This window comes from Heterocephalus glaber, unplaced genomic scaffold (genome assembly GCF_053883595.1).
Source record: "Heterocephalus glaber isolate CG9 unplaced genomic scaffold, H.glaber_assembly_v1.0 deba00001481, whole genome shotgun sequence".
Classification (NCBI taxonomy): domain Eukaryota; kingdom Metazoa; phylum Chordata; class Mammalia; order Rodentia; family Bathyergidae; genus Heterocephalus; species Heterocephalus glaber.
Window position 1 is genome coordinate 16800689 of NW_028258317.1, and position 18275 is coordinate 16818963.

At 47.0% G+C, this 18275-nt stretch overlaps 3 protein-coding genes across 15 annotated transcripts in view; 2 read left to right on the top strand and 1 right to left on the bottom strand.

The window, feature by feature from the left end:
* The window catches only part of Tmem8b (transmembrane protein 8B), a 26020-nt gene extending 22655 nt beyond the window's left edge, over positions 1-3365 (bottom strand). For 2 of the 4 annotated variants that reach the window (XM_004870129.3, XM_004870130.3), the window contains exon 1: positions 2237-2835. In XM_004870129.3, coding sequence (XP_004870186.1) covers positions 2237-2768 — 532 coding nt within the window. In that variant the 5' untranslated portion in view covers positions 2769-2835. The other 2 variants (XM_087183715.1, XM_004870133.3) reach the window with 2 other exon arrangements.
* On the top strand, positions 3226-12281 carry Fam221b (family with sequence similarity 221 member B). 9 transcript variants are annotated; one of them, XM_087183717.1, is made up of 9 exons: positions 3569-3673; positions 5205-5307; positions 5425-5522; positions 5659-6143; positions 6559-6702; positions 11062-11172; positions 11335-11532; positions 11764-11841; positions 12204-12281. In XM_087183717.1, exons 3-9 carry the CDS (start codon positions 5425-5427, stop codon positions 12239-12241), a joined length of 1152 nt encoding a protein of 383 aa, XP_087039843.1. In that variant the 5' UTR covers positions 3569-3673; positions 5205-5307; the 3' UTR covers positions 12242-12281. The 9 variants fall into 9 exon arrangements, 7 of the variants coding, with proteins under 7 accessions (XP_012923018.1, XP_012923017.1, XP_004870183.1 ...); XM_013067564.3 differs by lacking the exon at positions 5205-5307 and adding an exon at positions 3226-3404 and having other exon boundaries at positions 5425-6173; positions 11995-12281; XM_013067563.3 differs by lacking the exon at positions 5205-5307 and adding an exon at positions 3226-3404 and having other exon boundaries at positions 5425-6173.
* A 3362-nt stretch (positions 12282-15643) lies between these two features.
* On the top strand, positions 15644-17933 carry Hint2 (histidine triad nucleotide binding protein 2). 2 transcript variants are annotated; one of them, XM_004870124.4, is made up of 5 exons: positions 15644-15851; positions 17121-17261; positions 17360-17464; positions 17570-17642; positions 17756-17933. In XM_004870124.4, exons 1-5 carry the CDS (start codon positions 15654-15656, stop codon positions 17845-17847), a joined length of 609 nt encoding a protein of 202 aa, XP_004870181.3. In that variant the 5' UTR covers positions 15644-15653; the 3' UTR covers positions 17848-17933. The 2 variants fall into 2 exon arrangements, with proteins under 2 accessions (XP_004870181.3, XP_087039850.1); XM_087183724.1 differs by lacking the exon at positions 15644-15851 and adding an exon at positions 15900-16082.
* The last annotated feature ends 342 nt before the right edge of the window (positions 17934-18275 follow it).

The window sequence follows — 18275 nt, forward strand, 5'->3', positions numbered from 1 at the left end:
AGCTTTGATTTAGGGTTTGAACAGGGCCTACCAGAGCTACGTCCACAGGAAGAATAAGCAAGGTCCTAGCCAAGCTCAGATGAATCTGCCATGATGTCCTAATTATTTCTATAATGAAGCTATGTGGTTCACCACCACCATACAAAACACATACACACAGACAGATCCACAGAGACTGAGAGAGGCTGGCAGTGTTCCTGATAGCACTAGACGGAACAAAAAATCATTTCTTGGAATGGCAATGCATCCAAGGGTTATCAATCATAATCAGCTAAACCCACAGATCAAAGATAGGACCAGAAAACCCAGGAAGAGATTTATATTCCTAAAACGAGACTGAAGCCAACATTAAAGATTTGTGCAATCCTATGCCATGATGGTCCTATGACACTGCCTGCTATTCCTCAGGTAAAATCCATCACCACCATTAGGTCACAGAGCACCCTGTGCACCACACAGGATGCCAGTCAGTGCCAAGGCACTGATTAACAGTACTAAGGGCAACCCTGCCTGCAGTTGGGCCTATATACTGCTCTTTTCCAATTTCATTATAATTCTCTCCAACACACCAAACCTGCTTCTGATCAACTGTCTTTATCCATAACTTTCAGGTCTGTATACTCTGACTATTGCTCACCCTTCTCCTCTTGTCAGGCCAGTGTTTGTTCAATGGGCTCATGAATAAAGAAGCCACCACAGTGGTTCAGATAGAAGCTATGTATTGGCCTAATCAGTATGGATTCTCCTCACCAAAACTGACAACCTGACTGGCTACTGCCTCTCCTGAGTGCCCAGTTTGTCAGCAGCAATAATCAACACTAAGCGTCCCCTCATTCTACGGTTTCTTCCCTTTGGGAGATCAGCTAGAGATGGATGGATTACTTCTATATTCAGGGAGAGGCACCCAACACTGCCTTCAACATAGGAACTATCCACTTCTGAATACAGCATACAATCAGCATCGGCACTCAGGGAACACATCAGCTCACATGCACCCCACACAGCACACATGTGCGTATACTTAACACTTACCAACACACAAGCACCTGCACACACTGCACAAGCCAGCATTCCCATGGGTCTTTCAGTTAACACACTGGCAAAGCACCCAGACATCTCTGTAGAGCCTATGACCACTGATCTTATTGAGTTTTTACAATGAACCAGGCCCACTGAGCTCAATGAAACCCAGCCCAACCCCAGTTGCTTTATTAGCCCTTACTGCCAACAACTCAGCAAGGCACACCTCCATCCTATCTAGACTGCTGCCCAGCAGAGGAGGCCAGAGGCTGAGCTATGAAGACCACAGTCATTGGATGATGAGGTCATCAGTTTGACACACACCCTGCCCTTCACCCTCATTTCACCCACTAAGGAGTTGGGCTTCTCCTACTCCTAGCCAAGTGACTTTCTGGACTGGTTGGTGACCTCTGGAAAGGGAGAAACAGTTTGTAGATGAAGCTCCCTATGGGTGACTGGAGAGAAAAGAAATGGCTTTGGGCCTTTCCCCACTTAAGTCTGGTTTTCTACTATGTGTAACTGGGGGGGCAGGGGAGGGGGTAGTTAGGAGTTAGGAAACCATTTTTCTAGTCCCAGCACTACCATTTATACGTGGTTTAACCTTAAACAAATTGCTCCCTCAGTGAACCACAATTTCCCCATCTGTAAAATGGCCTTTGAGGTTCAGCCCTGATTTAAAAGTATCAGGAATTATTCATAGGCAAATCAAGCCTGTTTGGAAAAAAGACTTACTACAAGAAGAAAAGTCATTATAATTTGACAACTATTCTATATCCATCTGTTTGCTACATGTTATCTTCAAACTATTTTCTTAACCCTGTTTGAACGCATTGCCCAATCTCTCAAAGGTTTATGCTTCTGGTGTGGGCCTATGTTTCACCAGCAAACTTTAAGAACAGAAAGACCAAAGCCCTCAAAACTTCCCTAGAAAGCCAGAGTCAAGTGGGGTCAAGATGAACACCAGGAAACAAAATAAAGGCTCTGTCCTAGAGTCTGTTGACCACCTCAACTCCACCGCCCCCCCACACACACATATAACCTTTACCACTCTTGATGTTGCCAATTCCTCTGTTGTGTAAGATCTCTCTACTCCTTTCTCCCCACATCTTCTCCATTGATTGAGTTCCCCAGGTGCCACCTCTTCTGAATCTTTCCAGCCCATCCCTCCCTGCCAGAACCCCATCCTTGTCTCAGTCTTTCCTGCTTCTGCACTCACCAGCCCCTGGGCCAAGGACAGAGAACAGCAACAGCAGCAATAGGGCTGGTGGCAGCTGGAGCCCAGACCTGAGTCGAGGCTGGGAGAGGGCCAGAGTTTGAGAGAGCCGGGGGCCCAGTGGAAGAGTTGAGGGCAAACACAGAGATGAGGGCAAAGGCTGAGATAATGGGTTGGGCTGGGCTGAGCACTGAGGCTTGAACAAGGGCAGAGAGTGTGGTGGAAAGAGGATCTGCGATGGGAAATGGAGCCAGAGTCGGGGTTGGGCCAGGGGTTTAAGCAAAAGCTGGGAATGAGGTGGGGACAGAGGCTGAGCTGGGATTTGTGACAGGGGGTGGAATAGGGACTGAGGCGAAGATGGGGGCCAGGCCAACGACCTGGACTGAAGAGGGGGCCTGGATTGGGAGCTGGATCTGGGCATTCGCAGGGACCCAGGCCCCGGCTGGGGCAGATTTGGGAAGTGGGGCGAGGGCGGGGCCGGAGGCCAAGGCTGGGATTGGGATAGGACAAGGGGCCGGGACAAGGGCTGGGCCATGGCCCGGGGAGGGGGCGGGGCCGAACAGGCCAGCGAGGGGCGCTCGCAGAGCTGACCCGTGACTCCGCTCCCTACCCCTGGGGGGTGACCTCCGGTGTCCTCGCGGGCCTGGGGCCGGGGTCCGGGACCTGGGTAGGAGTTCAGGCCTGGGCGACTCCGGGCTGCGCTGAACCGGTGATAACCAGGCCCCGCGGCGGCGGCCCCGTCCTTACGTCATATGACGCTCCGCCCCTCTCGCAGTCCGATTGGGCCCCCTCAGTAAAGCCCGCCCCCTTTATCATTCTATTGGCTTCTAACTTAGTCCTGCGGGGCTTCAAAGACAGACTCCGCCCCAGCCCCAGAGACGTTGCCTTCCTCACCCCAGCTAGAGTTATGTGACCCCTCATAGTCTCTCATCCCTTACAGAACGCTCCACAGATCTACAGGAACCCTGCAGAGATACCCACAAACCCAGACTCCTCATGGACGTACCACAGTATCCGCACATCCTAGAGACTCGCTCAAAACCTCCAATCGGGTTCAATGCAGACCCCCAGGAAACCTCACCCACGTGGGAAGTGACCTGACTGCTGTTGTCATGGAGACTACTGGGCGATCCTGTTGCCCTGGTGACCGAACCCTCTTCTCCAGACCCAGGTCCTAGAGGTTTCGGTCAAGCCCCTCCCTCATTGGCTCTGTACCTCCCTTGTCCCTCCCTCTTACCGCCCTTCCCCAGGTCAGCCAGAGTTCTTTGCGAAGGTCTGCAGATGCCCAAGTCTCCCCAAATAGCAAAGTTTCAAGCAAGTTCTTTCACTTTTCAGCACCTGCAGCTCGGCCACAACCAAGAGTGTTCCCTTCTCGGAACCAACACTTCCCCCTCAAGCTTCTGACCTACGGACTTTTAACAACCAAGCCAAAGCCCAGAGGTATGTAGTTTCTCCAGTGCCCACCCTCAACCTTCAATGTATTCCTCCTCCTAATACTTTCTGTCCCGTGGCTACTTTTCATCCTTACCCTCCCCCTCACGCAATTCCCTCCTTTCAATCCTCTCCTCCCGTCCTCTGGTTCTCTACCCTCAGATACCTTTTTTCTCTAGCTGACTCTGGCCACCTTCTGCCCCATTATCCTATCTTTGACCCTAATTCCATTACCACACTTTGCCTCTGGAAGGCTCTGATGAGTTCGAGAAGGCTTTGATGAATTTAGGAAGTGATATATTAGTGTCTCGGGAGCATGGGGGAACATTAGAGATAAGAAACAGTTAAGGCAAGAATTCTCTAGTGGTGCAAATGATGACAGACTTTGAATGCAAGAGCCAAGAGATTTGAACTTAATCATTTTAAGCAAGGGAAGGCAGTGTTGGGTTTGCATTTTGGAAAGACTTGATCTGGTGAAGATGGAGGACTAACTCTTTTGGACATCCTTCCAGGATAAATTAGGTATACTCCTTCCCCATAGCGTCCTGCATTTACTGAACCACATCAACTCATTTGTGTTGTCATTGTTAGTTGTCTCCCTCCCAAACTCCACTGAATCCAGTGCTGAGCACAGTGCCTGAGTAAAAGTGCAATATTAGGCTCTTTGTGAAAGTGTAAGTTTCTTAAATGAATAAAAGAATGGGTGAATCGATTAATATGATGAGGGTGGCAGTGGAGGGGTAGTTATTACACAACCTAGGCAGAAGATAATTAGACCTTGAACAAAATTGGAAGGAAAGGAGCAGAGAGAATGCATTTTAGGAATATTTAGCAGATAGGCCACCTTCTGCCCCATTATCCTACCTTTGATCCTAATTCCCTTACCAAACTTCCTCTCTAGAAAGTCTCTGATGAGTTCAAAAAGGCCCTTTTAAGTGATATATTCTTGGTACCTATTAGAAGATGGGAGCCTAGAGAAAAGAAGAAGACTGAGATGTTCCCAGAGTTGAGGAGTTTTTTTGTTGTTGTTCTGTTTTGGTTTTGTTTGTTTGTTTGTTTGTTTGGTACCGGGGATCGAACTCAGGACCTTGCGCTTGTGAGGCAGGCAGCAGAACCACTGCACTAAATCCCTGACCCCAGAGTTCAGTTTTGAAACCTGTGGACACTAGTTAGAAATTAAAGTACAAAATTAAAGGTCAAAAGATGTTTGAACTGGAAATATGGAATTAGGAGCCAGCAGTATACCACTAGAAGTAGGTGAAGCCTTGAAAATGAATAACAGTCAAGGGAAAGTGTATGTGGTCCCTAGATAAAACCAGACTATACTCAGGGTCCTGCCTTGTGCATCATGGCATTCTCCCACACTCAGGAGCCAACCCCAATTTTGATATTTCCAATTTCTGGGACTCCATAGCCTGACCTCCAGCATGCCTAGGACCCTACTCTTGGACTGACCAAGTACCTGGGTTTGGGCTTCCTTCTGGGGCATGGTTCTCTGCTACCATGAGACTCGGACTACTTCAGCTTTTCTCTCTTTAAGCTCCAGCTCCCTAACAGCTGAAGGCAACATGCCACACGAGGTCTGGCCACATGAGTGAGCCTCCTGGTATCATACTCTGAGACCCAGAACTTTTGTGTTTCAGGTACACTAAAGCTTTATCCTAATTCCATAACCTTCTGTGAACCCTGGGCTCTGCCCTAATGTGTAGAGACCCCTCCAATCCCAACCTAATAAAGCCTATACCCTATTCTACCACTAGATGGAAGCAAATGAGATCACGGAAGAGCAAGATAGCATCACCACCACGGATGCAAAAGAACACCCCTCATCAAAAGACTCCGATAATGAAAAAAAAAAAAAAAGACTCCGATAATGAAGACTTACAGGCGCTCCCTACCTCTGAAACACCATTGGAGCCTTTCATCTCCCAGACCCTTTTAGAGCCCCTTGCTGCTGAAACCTTTCCTGATTCATCTGTTTCTGAGACGCCTTTAGAGATCCCCATCTCTGAGAGCGCTTTGGAGCTTTCCATCCCTGAAACCCCTTTAGAGTCCCATACCTCTAACCCTCTTTTGGTGTCATCCACTTCTCAGACCACTTTAGTACCCCAAGCCTCTGAAAGCCCTTTGAAGCCTTCCATCCCCATAACATCCATCTCTGACATCCCTTTGGAAGCCCCTACCGCTGAGACTGACATCTGTAACGTCCCAGAGAAAAACCTTATTTTTCTGCCCTCATTAGTAACCCGTGCTTCTGCATCTCCTTCTGACAATTTGAAAGAAGACCTCCTGTCTGAGTCTTCTTCCAAGGAGCTCCCTGAATTTGAGCACCTTCCAAAGCACTTCCTTTCAGGCTCTTCAACCCATGTATACTTGGACACATCTGCAAAACAGAAGGAAGAGGCAGGAGAACACAAGGACATAGTGGATACCAGCAGTGACATCACTGCTCACACAACCCAGCCTGGACACCAGCTGGGCAAGAAGAAGAGGAAGAATGGAATTATCTGTAATTACTCTTGCCCTTTTCCCTGTACTCATCACTATCTATTGTCTTTGGCCCAGGAGGAGGGAGCTGGGTTATTCTTAGACATGTCCATTTCTCTTAGGTCTTTTGTTTTTTGTTTGTTTGGGGGCTTTTGGGGGATTGGTTTCTTTGTTGTTTGTTTTGTTTGGGGGGGTTTGTGTGTGTGTGTTTTGGTTTGGTTTGGGTTTTTGGAGTCAGGGTCTCACCATGTAGTTCAGGCTCGCCTTGAACTCAGGCTGGCCTCCAATTTACAGCAATCCTCCTACCTCAGCCTCCTGAGTTCTGGGATTACAGGTGTGCACCACCACACCTGGCCCTTTGTCTTAGTTTTAGAGCCTCTTCACATCCCTCCTTGGTTACTTCCTAGGTTGCACAGGCCACTCAGTGGTCCCTGCTAAGCAAGCAGAGCTGGTGGAGATGGCTAAGGCAATGCACAGAGAACAGTTTGGTGCTCAGATGAATCATCTTTTCCAGTGGGAGAAGGATTCAGCCCTGAATGCCATTCAGACAGGTGAGCCCAGATGGCATTTCAGATGGATTCCTGTAACAGGCCAATGGACGTCATCTAAACCAACAGGATCTTGGAAACTGCCTGTTCAATGAATAGTTATCCCTTGTGGAAATAACTGTGCCACCTGGCTAAAATCTGGAAGGGGAGCAAGGAGGCAGGCCCCAAAATATCAGGATGGGTCTGACCAAAAGGGGATAGTCATATAAAGCCCAAGTAGGGGCAGGTGGCTGCACAAAAATTTGTTAAAAAGAGAAGAGCCAGAGGCCATCCCCAAATCTAGGCCCCAAATAGCCTGTACCAGGCAGATCCTAAGGCAGAGGTGGCCCAGGATCCTGGAAAGTCTGCAGGAGACTTCTTGTTTGGATATGGCCAAAGGCCTTGTCTCCTTTGGTAGGATTCCATTAAAGCCTGTCACCCCTGCATGCCAGATCCATGATCACCTAGGTACTCAAAAGTTTTGAGTCTTCCCACTAAAAAGAAGAGCTATGTTATCTAGGCCCATTGGGTCTAAGTTTCAGCCCAGATAGTCCTGTTAGTGGCATGCTGTATTTCTGTCTGTATTTCTGTTGGGCAGATGAGCTGTGTCAACAGTGTCATCCTGTATGCAAACATGTCTACCTGTGTTACTGAACTTCCTATCTACAGGGATTACTAACCTCAGTAAGAAGGCCACCCTGAACTGCTACAAGGATTCTGGGATATCCAGATGGATTGATGTCACTCTGTTTATTTTGGTCTTTCATACTTCCTTTTCCCCTTATCATGGGAACAGAGCTGTGTCAAAAGGATAACCTGGTGATTCCATATCCTTTCCCCGCTTCTGTGTAATTTGCTTTCCCTATTCCCATTCAGGGACCTTCCACCTCTGCCCAAGAAATTCACAATTATCTCATTTGTTTCTCTGTTTAATTCAGGCATTGAAATGGCTTTTTTGCTTATTTTAACATCTTCTGTTATTCTTGGTTATTTTCTTGCAAATGTAGGGTCTGTTTAGTCCACCATTTCTTTTCTTAGACACTTATTTATTCCCTATTCTTCAACACCATTGCATTCCTTCTTCTTTGATTTTCAGGTCTTCATTTTCCTGGTTAAATATGGAGTTTGTACAAAATTTAAGTGTCATTCAATCTGAACAAAGATATTTGGGGTCCCCTTCTAATGTTGAGGAATCTTGAGTCCTTGGAAAGTCAAGACTTCACAACAGTATATATGATGTGTAGAGAAATGTCAAATGTAAGCTCTTTAAAAAATTCTTTCAACGAACATTTATTGTATGCTGTCTTTGAGCTAGTTATAGAAGTTGTAGGGCTGGTAAGGTTTCAAAGACAAAATCCCTCAAGTAATTTGCACTCCAATGAACAGCACCAAGAAGTAAAAGGACAATTACAATTCACTTCAATAATTGTTATAGCCAGAGTGCTGCAGGAGCAGAGAGAGGGAGCACCGAATCTTGGATGCTAACAGAATAAGCCTTAGGAGGAAAGATTGCTCAGCTGATATCTGTAAGATGGTAAGAAGAGGTGGCCAACTCTGAGTAGAGTAAGGTGAGAATGACAAAACAGGATATCTTACGACACTGTAGCAGTGCATTATGCCTGATGCATAGAGTAATTGAGGGGGAGTGTCCCAGCTCAGCTCTGGAAGGGAATAATTGTGAGGCATATCTGTGCAATTATATCCTGAAAACAACTGAGAATCACTAAAAGATTTTAAATAGGACAGTAATATAAGCAGATCTGTGTGTTTGGAAGATCACTCTGGCAATAGAATAGACTGGAGAAAGCCAAGGTTGGAGACAGGAAGACTACACCAATAGGCCTGGTAATTAGGTAAGAAGTAGGTAGGAAGAGAAAAGTACAGATTCACAAAATGCTAACAAGGTAAAATTGATTATTGGGTTGTTGGATGTGCTTAATAAGAATGGAAAATGTCTGTATTGACACCTAAGTTTTTAGTTTTAATAGCTGATTGGATGATGGTGCCTAAAATAGGGTAGATGCTAGATAAATGTGTGAACAGAGGGCCATGGATGAGGACTGAGTTTGGAGAGAAAGCTCGATATCACACAGTAGAAGTGCTTTTGGAACATGCTCATGAAAGAGGCTGGTAGACAGCTGGCTGAATGGGCCTGAAGCTCCAGAGAGAGGTCTGGGATAGAGACATCCTTCCTGTAAAGACAGCTACAAGTTGTATGGAGACATCTAGATATAAAGAGATGTTATCATATAAGTATGATTGTGCAGGCATGGAATTGGACTGCATTATACAGTCAGAATGGTGGCCCAGATAATGTCTTCCCCCACTGGTCTTTGTCCACCCACTCAAAACAGAAAGGGGGCTTGGAATCAGGACAGAAAATGGAATGTACAGCCAGATGCCAATTCTCCTTCCTAAAAAGCACTGAATAGAATAATAGAATAGAATCCAAGGTCTAGTTCCAGTCTTCCTATTCAAACTCTGTCTAAACACTGGACACTAATTCCTATACTAGTGCTTAGACTTGACCTATGGGCATAAACTCTTGTTCATCTCTGTACCTCCCCTGCTTATCCATTGTGTCCTGCTATTCTAGAGAGAGTTTAGAATTCCTCTAGTGGAATCCTGGCTCCCACCACCCCCATTGTGACTCTGCCTATACTCTGTGCTCTCATCCAAGGCTCCCTGGTATACTAGAGCACTGGTACTACAAGCTGTCAGGCTCACTATCAAAGCAGCCAAGCCAAAAGTCACATCTGAATAGGATTTAGATCCTGAAAAACTATGGGTAAGACAAGAATACTTGGCCTGAGGCACAGAATTGTGAATTGTGACCCTGGCCAGAGTTAAAAACCAGATCGTGCCAATTCTTTCTCATTCTCCTGTGGGACTTCAGGTTTATGCTTGGAATGTTGGGTCTCTCTTCTCTCATGAAGGAATTTTCTCACTTATTCAGTCAGGCAGTCTATGTTCTCTTAACATCTGTTTGTGCCAGGCCCTGTGCTGCGATTAGAGATATGGATGAAATATAAATGTTTCCTGAGGAGCTCCTAGACTAATAGGAATACAAGTGAACAGTCCATTACATTGCATTGAGTGTGACAGGAGTAGCACAAGGAGGTGCGGAAGGAAAGAGAAGGGGCCTAGCAGACAGGGGAAAGAGGTGAGTCCCAGTTGAGATTTCAAATGGCAATAAGAGTCCTGCAACTACAAGTCCCACTGTATGGGAAATCAAGTAGGATTCTTGCAGGGGATTTAGCTCAGTGGTTCCACTACCTGCCTCGCAAGTGCAAGGTCCCAAGTTCGATCCCCAGTAACAAAAAAAAGGAGATAGAAGTAGGATTCTTGGATAGAAGTTGGGATATTCTCTGCTATCACAGAGAATGAGAAAATCTGAGAAGGAGATGATCTTGTTCTCCTGGCACATGTACATAGTACCACCCTTACCTCATGGAGAGACTGGCCACAAAACTGGACAGTTTCAGACCCCACTACTAAAACCAGGCTCTCAAGAGTTCTAACCTCCTTCTGAGGCCTGCATTCACAAATACTTAACCTCAAGGGCTGGAGATTTACCTCAGTGGCACTGCACCTGCCTTGCAAACGCAAGGTCATGAGTTCAATCCCTGGTACCAAAAAAGAAGAAGAAATACTTCACCTCACTCCCTTTCCCTTGCCTCCTTTCTTAGCCTCACAACTAATATTTTCAAGTCTCAAGTAGTTATGACTTCTGACCTGACCCCCTTCTTCTGACTTTCGGAGAGCCATAGGCAGCCCTTCTTGGGTTCATAGAGGGCATTTATTCCATAACACTAGGAACACAGAGGAGATATATGAATGTGCCAATCTAGAGAAGTGAGGAGAAGCACTCCTCCTGCCTCTTGGCACCAGGGCTTCCCAACATTGTCACCATTTTCAGGAGGAAATCCTTCACTAACCATTCTCCTTAGGAGCCACTACCCTTATCTGCCGTACACCTGGCCAAGCTGCTTCCCTCTCCCTCACTTTAGACACTCTCCTCTGGAGAGGGAAGAAAATGAGAAACCACGTGGTCACATAAAACTTAGTGAGAATCACGTGCACCTTCAAACAATATTTCACTTATAATCTTCCTGCTCAGAAACTGAACACTATCTTTAGTTATCTCTGATGGGCTGGCAGAGATGGAGTGGATCCTGGGACAGGAAGGAAGCTAAAGTTAGGGGATGATAAAACCATGAGGAAAAAAGTCTTAAGAGGTAGAGGTGAGGACTGCGGGTAGAGATAAATATACGTGGGGGTAGAGGTGAGTGTCCCCCCAGCAGATAGGTCAAAACACCTGAGAGGAGCTTAGAATTTTTCTCTTGCTTATTTTTCCCTGCATATTCAATCTTCTGCACCTAGGTCTCTATATCGGCTGGCACTGTCCACATTACCTATGGGACTGTTACCGGATTGGGGACGAGTCCAAGTGCTTCTGTGGACACTTGCTGAAACAACACCAGATCATCTCAGGTATGGGAGATGTGACCAGCCTCTCTAGTGTGGAGTTACAGCTGTACTCTGTTGTGTCTTGAGATGTATGGTGGAAGAGGTATATTGGTAGGGGATAGAGTGGGAAAGACCAAATGCTACGAGGTTCTGGTCAAACCCTACCACCCGTCCCCATTCCCATAGACATATCTGTGCCCTGCACTGCAAGCCAGTGCCACTGCCTCATATTCTGCTTTATCCCGTCACGCCCAGAGGAGGTGGGTGATGTCTTGCTCCGGAGACGGGCCACCTTCAACCCCAAGGCCTGGAGGGCCCAATGTCGTTGCAAACACAGCCATGAAGACCACACAGCCAATGGAGCCCATCCTTGCAGGCATCATGGTAACTTCTAGTGCAAGAAGAGTTTTGGGGTGGGAAGAAGAGGAATACAGGATGCAGACGGGACAAAGATGGGGGCTGAAAGGAGAAACACTTGGGTATGTGGCAGGTAAGGAAGAGATGAGAAAGCAGTCAGTTTCCATAGGGATGCCTCAATTCCCTCTATTCTTCTTAGCTGTCCTTTTACTTCAGGCTGTTCTTGCAACTGTTTTGAATCTAATTTCCTCTGTGCAGCCTGTGACCGATGCTGGGAGGAACATGAGGCTTTCTTTGAGACTGAGGAGACCCGACGAGGAGGAGGGAGGCCTCATGGTGAGAGAGCAACCTGGGACAAGGGCCAGCCTGTCATCTATAGTCAGAAGGCCAGGCAGAAAGGCACTCCACCTCAACCATCTCCTCCAACACTCCTGCATTCCCCTTATTCCATCCTCCACATCCCTTTCCTACACTGATTTCCACCCCCAGGAGCAGACTAGGAGCCTTTTGCTGAGATGCTGGTCCTTCAAGAAGCCATCATCAACACTAAGTTTGAGGCCCTCCAGATGCAGGGGCCCTCTACTCATTCTAGTTCCAACCCTAGTCCCCCTGCACTTCCTGACCCATGAGACATTCAGCCTAGCTCCAAATGTGACCCACATACCTGACCCATTCACCTCTGTTCTTCCTTCCTCCAGGGACACACACTGTCCACAACTGGCACAGGCCTTTCTGAGCCTGGCCACATCAGCAATAAAGTGAAAGTCATTAGAATATGACCTGGCTCTTTATGTGGCAGGAAAAGCCACAACTCAACTGTAAGATCTTAGAGTCAGCACTTACTGGGGGCGAGACAGCACAGCCAAGCAGGATGAAGCCTGGATCCAGCATCTGTCTCCATCACACCCACATTTAAGCTGCTAGCTCTGACATGAGAAATAGAATGGCTTTAAGAAAGCCAAGGAGGGAAGGAATTACAAAGAGAGTGAGAAGTTATTTTGGTGTAGCTGGGACTTCTATAAGTTAAAGATGGAAAAGTGCCCATTGGATTTTGCAATTAGAAAGTCTTTGGGAACCTTCGAGAGTGCAGTTTCACACTGGTACAGTGGAAGCAGAAGCCAAGCGGCAGTGAGTGTGGAGTGTCTGCAAGAAGCTTAGGTGAAAGGTGCAGGAGAGAAGTCAGCAAATATCTAGAGAGAAATGTGGAATCAAGGAAGTATTTTTTTAGGAAGGAAGGGGGAAGAGACCAGTAGACAAAAAGACCTTGAAAGATGCAGAAGAGAAAGGAGAAATCCTGGGTCAGAAGATCCCAGAGGGAGGGTATGAGGTCAAGACAGAGGTGAAGGGATTCGCTCTGAACAAAGGAAACATCACAGCTGGGTGCAGTGCCTTTGACCTATAATCCCAGCTACTCAGAAGGCTGAAGCGGAAGGATCACAGGTTCAAGGCCTGCCTGGGCAACTGAACAAGACCCTGTTAAAGAGAGGAGAAGTGAGAAGGGAAGGGAAGAGGAAAGGAGGAGAGGCGAGTGAGGGGACTAGTGGGAAAATTATTTCCTAAAATCAAGAAGAAAGTTCGGCTTTCTTTACTGAGCTTCGGGGAACAGGAAATTGTGAAAGTTCCCCTGTGAAGGAGTAAGAGTGGGAAATAGGAGACAGGAAGAGAAAGGTAAAGTTTGGGGATGGTTAATATAGGGACTTTGAGAAAGTTCTTAGTAGTTTAGGATACAATTAGAAGTGAGAACCAGTTGAGAAGAAAAGCAAAAAATTTAAATTAACAGGTGGTGATGGGAGGGTGTCACGCAAGATAATTAGGAAAATAAGGCAAAAGAAGTAGGCATGAAGATATGAAGAGAATGGGCAATACAAATAGGAAAAGAAAATGATGCCAGAAAGCAAATGACAGATGAAAAAAAGGACCAGTCAAAGGAATAATAGTCTCTAATGAGCCCCAGTAGCAGTTGTGGTAACAGAGAGAGGGTAGTCAAAGCCTGTGCAGCTTCCAGATGAGAGCAGCCACTGGACTAGAGAAGACTGTGAGCCTCGGATCAGAATCAGTGCCTGTGAGAGAGAGGTAAGGAAGTCCATAGCCAATGCTTAATGGAACTAGAAGAGTCCTGTGACTCTAGGGAAGAACTCTCCCTCTGTGGGCCTCAGTTTCTGGATCTGTTAAACAGGAATAACCTATGTTGCCTGGTCTCTATGAGGCTCCAAAGAAATAACCGTTTCAAAGTGCTTTGTACTCAAAATCCCTCCTGTTGTCGTTCCTCTTCTAGAACCCACCTGCCCCATCCCCTGCCCTTTTCCAGGGCAGCTCTAGGGTCTCCCAGTGACCCAGAGGCACAGAGAAGAGACCATTCTACATTCACTTACATTTAGAGAGGGCATCTGTCTTCCAAAGGAGGGAGCAGCTTGGACTGCTGGGACCCTAGGGAAAAATCACAGGATCAAACATCTACCGCTCTTTGGAGAAGAAAGGACTTTCTAACAATAATATAGCTACATAACAAGGATTTACTAACTAAAGTTTCTCAACATTGATTATGTGTACCATGATAACATCCACTTAAATCAATTAATAGTCAACAATAGAGGAAAAGTTACTCAGATAAATCCATTCAAGGAAATAGTATGCAGCCATTACAAAGTATATTTACATAGACTGTGTGCTAATGAGAAACTGATTATAAGTGGGAGAATAATAAATATGCCATACATGTCATTTTATATTATGAAAGGAAATAAAACACCAAGTGTTATTCGTTCAACAATTATTGGGCATCTATATGTATCAGGCCATGTGTTTAAAAACTGTATTTAAAAAACAAAACTAGCCAGGCATGGTGGCATATGCCTGTAACCTCAGCAATATACGGAGGCTGAGGCAGGAGTGCAACTTCAAGCCCAACCTGGGCAATTTTTAGTGACTTAGTGAGAACCTGTCATGAAATAAAAATTAGAAAAGGGCTGGGAAGCTGGGCATGGTGACACATGTCTGTAATCTCAGCACTCAGGAGGCAGAGGCAGGAGGATTATTGGGAGTTCAAGGCCAGCCTGGGCTTCATAGCGAGACCCTGTCTCAAAAAAAGGGGGGGAAGGGGCTGAGGATGTAGCTCATTGAGAAGGCCCTGGGTTCAATTCCCAGAACAAAGAAAAAAAAATACTAAAGATACAGTGGAAAATTATCCTATATGTTAAGGATCAAACTAAAACTTACCTGGTCTTAGTACCTTTGTGACAACACTAATGGTTTTATATGTCCAAAAGAAAAATTCCAGGGCCAGGGATTTAGCTCAGTAGTTTCGCCGCCTGTTGCACAAGTGCAAAAACCCAAGTTCGATCCCCAGTACCAAAGAAAAGAAAAATTCCAGCGGAGCAAACTTGGCTCATTGAAAATGCCATATCACATCACTTTTTCTGAAAAGAACACTGGATACCTACTTCCTTTCCCTTATTACAAGTGCAGCAAAGATAGGACTCTCACATCCTTGCCCGATTTTTAAAAATGCAAAACGATCCCGAAAATTGCATGATGTTTAATCTACAGAGTGAATGTGTTAAAGCATAAAATTAAGGAGGAGTTGCCCTTTACAATCTTTGAGATGGTCAAGAGTCTGAAACTGCCCTTGAGGAGAAAATGTTGGGTCTAGATTGCACCAATGGAAAAAAGAGATCAGGTCCCTGTGCCCCTTTAGACCCGCCCAAGAGGCCCCTGGAGCCAATAAGCGCCGAATGCCCTCAGAACCGTGCCCTCCTGGCCAATGCAATGAAAGGGTTTAAAACACAGGTGAGGGGACCCTGGCCTCCTCCTCTAGCCCCCAAGTGGGGGCCGGAGCTGTAAAGGAAGAGCCCAGAACAACAGAGCCCCCCCACTCAGGAATCTCATCTTGAAGCGAAGGTTATGGATCAGAGCCAACTGGAAGAAAATACCACTTCCGGGTTTCTTAATTGTGAACATTTATTTCACAGCGAAACTATCTAGGGAATTCCGTGGAAAACCGACTTTCACACTGACTGGAAGACAAAGCCGATGGAGTAGGAAATTGAAACTGCGTTGGCAGAAGCAGCCAATGGGATGAAAAGATTCCGCCTCTGAGGTGGCAACGGACCCAATGGGACGAATAGTGCCCAGGAGCGTGCTCCAATGGGATGATAGGGTCCGTCCAGGCGGCCCAATGGCTACCGCTCCCCAGCTACCTAATAGCCCACCTCCCGCAGGCCGCTGAGCTGAGCTGGCCTGGTGAGCGGTTCCTGCAGCCCAGGAAAATGGCTGCGGCAATGGTGCTGGCCGCCCGTTTGAGCGCGGCGCGCAGAGCCTTGGCAGCCGCGGGAGTGCGGGGGTCGCAGGTGAGAATGGCCGCGGGGGCGACGACCGGGTCCCGCAAGCCCTGACGCCCTCAGAGGCGGAGGACAACACTCCTTCCGGTTCCCCAAGGCGCGCGCAACTCAGCAGCCTCTCCGAGCCACTGCCCCTCTCAGAGCATCCAGCTGTGGGACTGTGCGGTGAGATCGGACTGGTCGCGACGGGAGAAGTGAACTAGCCATGATCGCCAATTCTGCACAGGCCTGGGCGCCGAGGTCAGGTCAGGGTTGGGGCAGCGGCAGCGGCTCCCGCTTGCTGAAGCTCCCCCTTGGTGAAGCTTTGGGCAGTCCCAGTGCTACCTGCAGATAGTGAGCTTTCTATTCTCATAGCCAGTTCTCTGCCCGCCTCGGGCCTCGGGCCTCTGGCCTCTTAATAAGCACCACTGTTAATTTTTGATCCTCACCACTTTCCAGAAACGACCTGGGAGTCAGAGAAATCTAAATTCATTCCATCCTTTCTTCCTGAATGTGACGCACTGACTTCAGCCTTCTCTGAGTTCAAGGGAAACCTACCTCCAATCCCCTCAGGCTGGGGCGCTGAGTGCTTTTAGCTGAAATACAACGCCACTGATTCAAGTTTCTAGATTTAAAATCCACAGGAAGAGATCAGACACGACCCAGATGAGGGATCAATTGATGTCAAACAGTGCAAATGAATTAAAATCTAAATAAAACAAATAAGACTTAAAAGATCAAAAAGCAAAGAATGGGCCGGGGATTTAGCACAGTGGTTCCTATGCCTGCCTCCAAAGTGCAAGGTCCCAAGTTTGATCCCTGGTACTGAAAGAAAAAAAAAGGAATATAAATAAGTGAAAACAGACAAGGTAGAATGTACAGGGAGAGCTTGAAACTGGCCTAATAGACAATGCAAACTACCCCTTTATTTTCGAAGCTGAAAAAAGGGTTTATTTGAGGTAATTTGGTGGTAGAATTGGAACTGAGACCTAAATCTTGAGATACCCATTCTAGATCCTTTTCCCTAAACAGTGCTAAATTTCATAGACACATTAGCAGGAATCAACTGCACACATGAATCCTGCATAGTAACACTGTCTTTATCCAAACAGACCCAGTACCGTCTGCCTGACCCTCTGCTGCTGATGCAATGAGTGAAATTCAGGAACTTTTCCCTTGGGTGGGAATCACTAATATATTCTTAGGATAAAGTTAATAACTGTCAGAGCCCAGCCCCAACTAAGTACACAGAGAGAGACTGCCAGCTCCTCCCTTTTGGTGTGTTTGACCCATCTTCAGGTCCGAGGAGCTGCAAGTATGACTGATGGGAATGAAGTGGCCAAGGCCCAGCAGGTAGCCCCTAGAGGAGCAGCCCCAACTGTCTTCTCCCGGATCCTGGACAGGAGCCTCCCAGCTGATATTCTATATGAGGACCAGCAGGTGGGGTCCCCTTAGGCCCCAGCCCCCTTAGGAATTTCATAAATACTTTCTGGCCTGATGAAATAACATGATGGTCTCTGGCCTGTCACTGCTCCCAGTGTCTCGTGTTCCGTGATGTGGCCCCACAGGCTCCTGTGCATTTCCTGGTTATTCCTAAGAAGCCCATTCCTCGAATTACCCAGGCTGAGGAAGAAGACCAGCAGGTGGGGAGATCAGGGCCAGGGTTGGCCTGGGAAGAACCATGGAGTAAGCTAGAGGTTTTGCTCCCTATGAATGAAGCTACCTATGTCCCTCCCCTCTCCCTATAGCTTCTAGGACACCTCCTCCTTGTGGCCAAGAAGATAGCAAAGACTGAGGGTCTGAGAGATGGATACCGACTTGGTGAGTCACTTGGGCTCTTGGACCCCTCACCTGTGAATTCTGACTCTTCAATAAGATCTTCATTCTTTGACCCCTCCCATGATCCTGGCCCCTAACCTCAACCTCCATTTCAGTGATCAATGATGGAAAGCTGGGCGCACAATCCGTTTATCACCTGCACATTCACGTACTTGGAGGCCGACAACTCCAGTGGCCTCCAGGTTGAACCTGCCAACTGATCAAGGACCCCCAGACCTGAATGCTTGGATGGGGAAGGGACCCTGTGATGCTAATAAATCTATTCTCCCTCAATTTTACATCCCTGTCTTAAATATTCAAAAGATTTATACCACAAAAGGAAAGAAACCCAATTTGGGGCCATGATTTCCCTTGGCAGTGGTCAGAGCCTGAGAGGCTGGGGCAGTAGGATCCCAAATTTGAGCCCATCCTGGGCAACTTAGCAACTTAAGGAAGATCCAGTTTCAAAAATATATAAAAAGGGCTGGGGATGTAGCTCACTGTGAAGGCCCTAGGTTTAGTCTCCAGTACCATGCAAAAACAAAAAGAAAAAACAATCCAGAGTGAGAGATACGGAATAGGTCCATTGATGGTTAAAGCAATCAAATGATGTCAAACAGGGCAAATGCAGTTCTC

Coding starts and splice junctions, on each gene's coding strand:
- Fam221b (XM_004870126.4), top strand. CDS start 3,346: ATGGAGACTACTGGGCGATCCTGTTGCCCTGGTGACCGAACCCTCTTC. Junction 6,703..11,061: donor CCTGAATGCCATTCAGACAG/GTGAGCCCAGAT, acceptor TTCTGCACCTAG/GTCTCTATATCGGCTGGCAC. Junction 11,173..11,334: donor ACAACACCAGATCATCTCAG/GTATGGGAGATG, acceptor CCATTCCCATAG/ACATATCTGTGCCCTGCACT.
- Hint2 (XM_004870124.4), top strand. CDS start 15,654: ATGATAGGGTCCGTCCAGGCGGCCCAATGGCTACCGCTCCCCAGCTAC. Junction 17,465..17,569: donor CTGAGGAAGAAGACCAGCAG/GTGGGGAGATCA, acceptor CTCTCCCTATAG/CTTCTAGGACACCTCCTCCT. Junction 17,643..17,755: donor GAGAGATGGATACCGACTTG/GTGAGTCACTTG, acceptor CCTCCATTTCAG/TGATCAATGATGGAAAGCTG.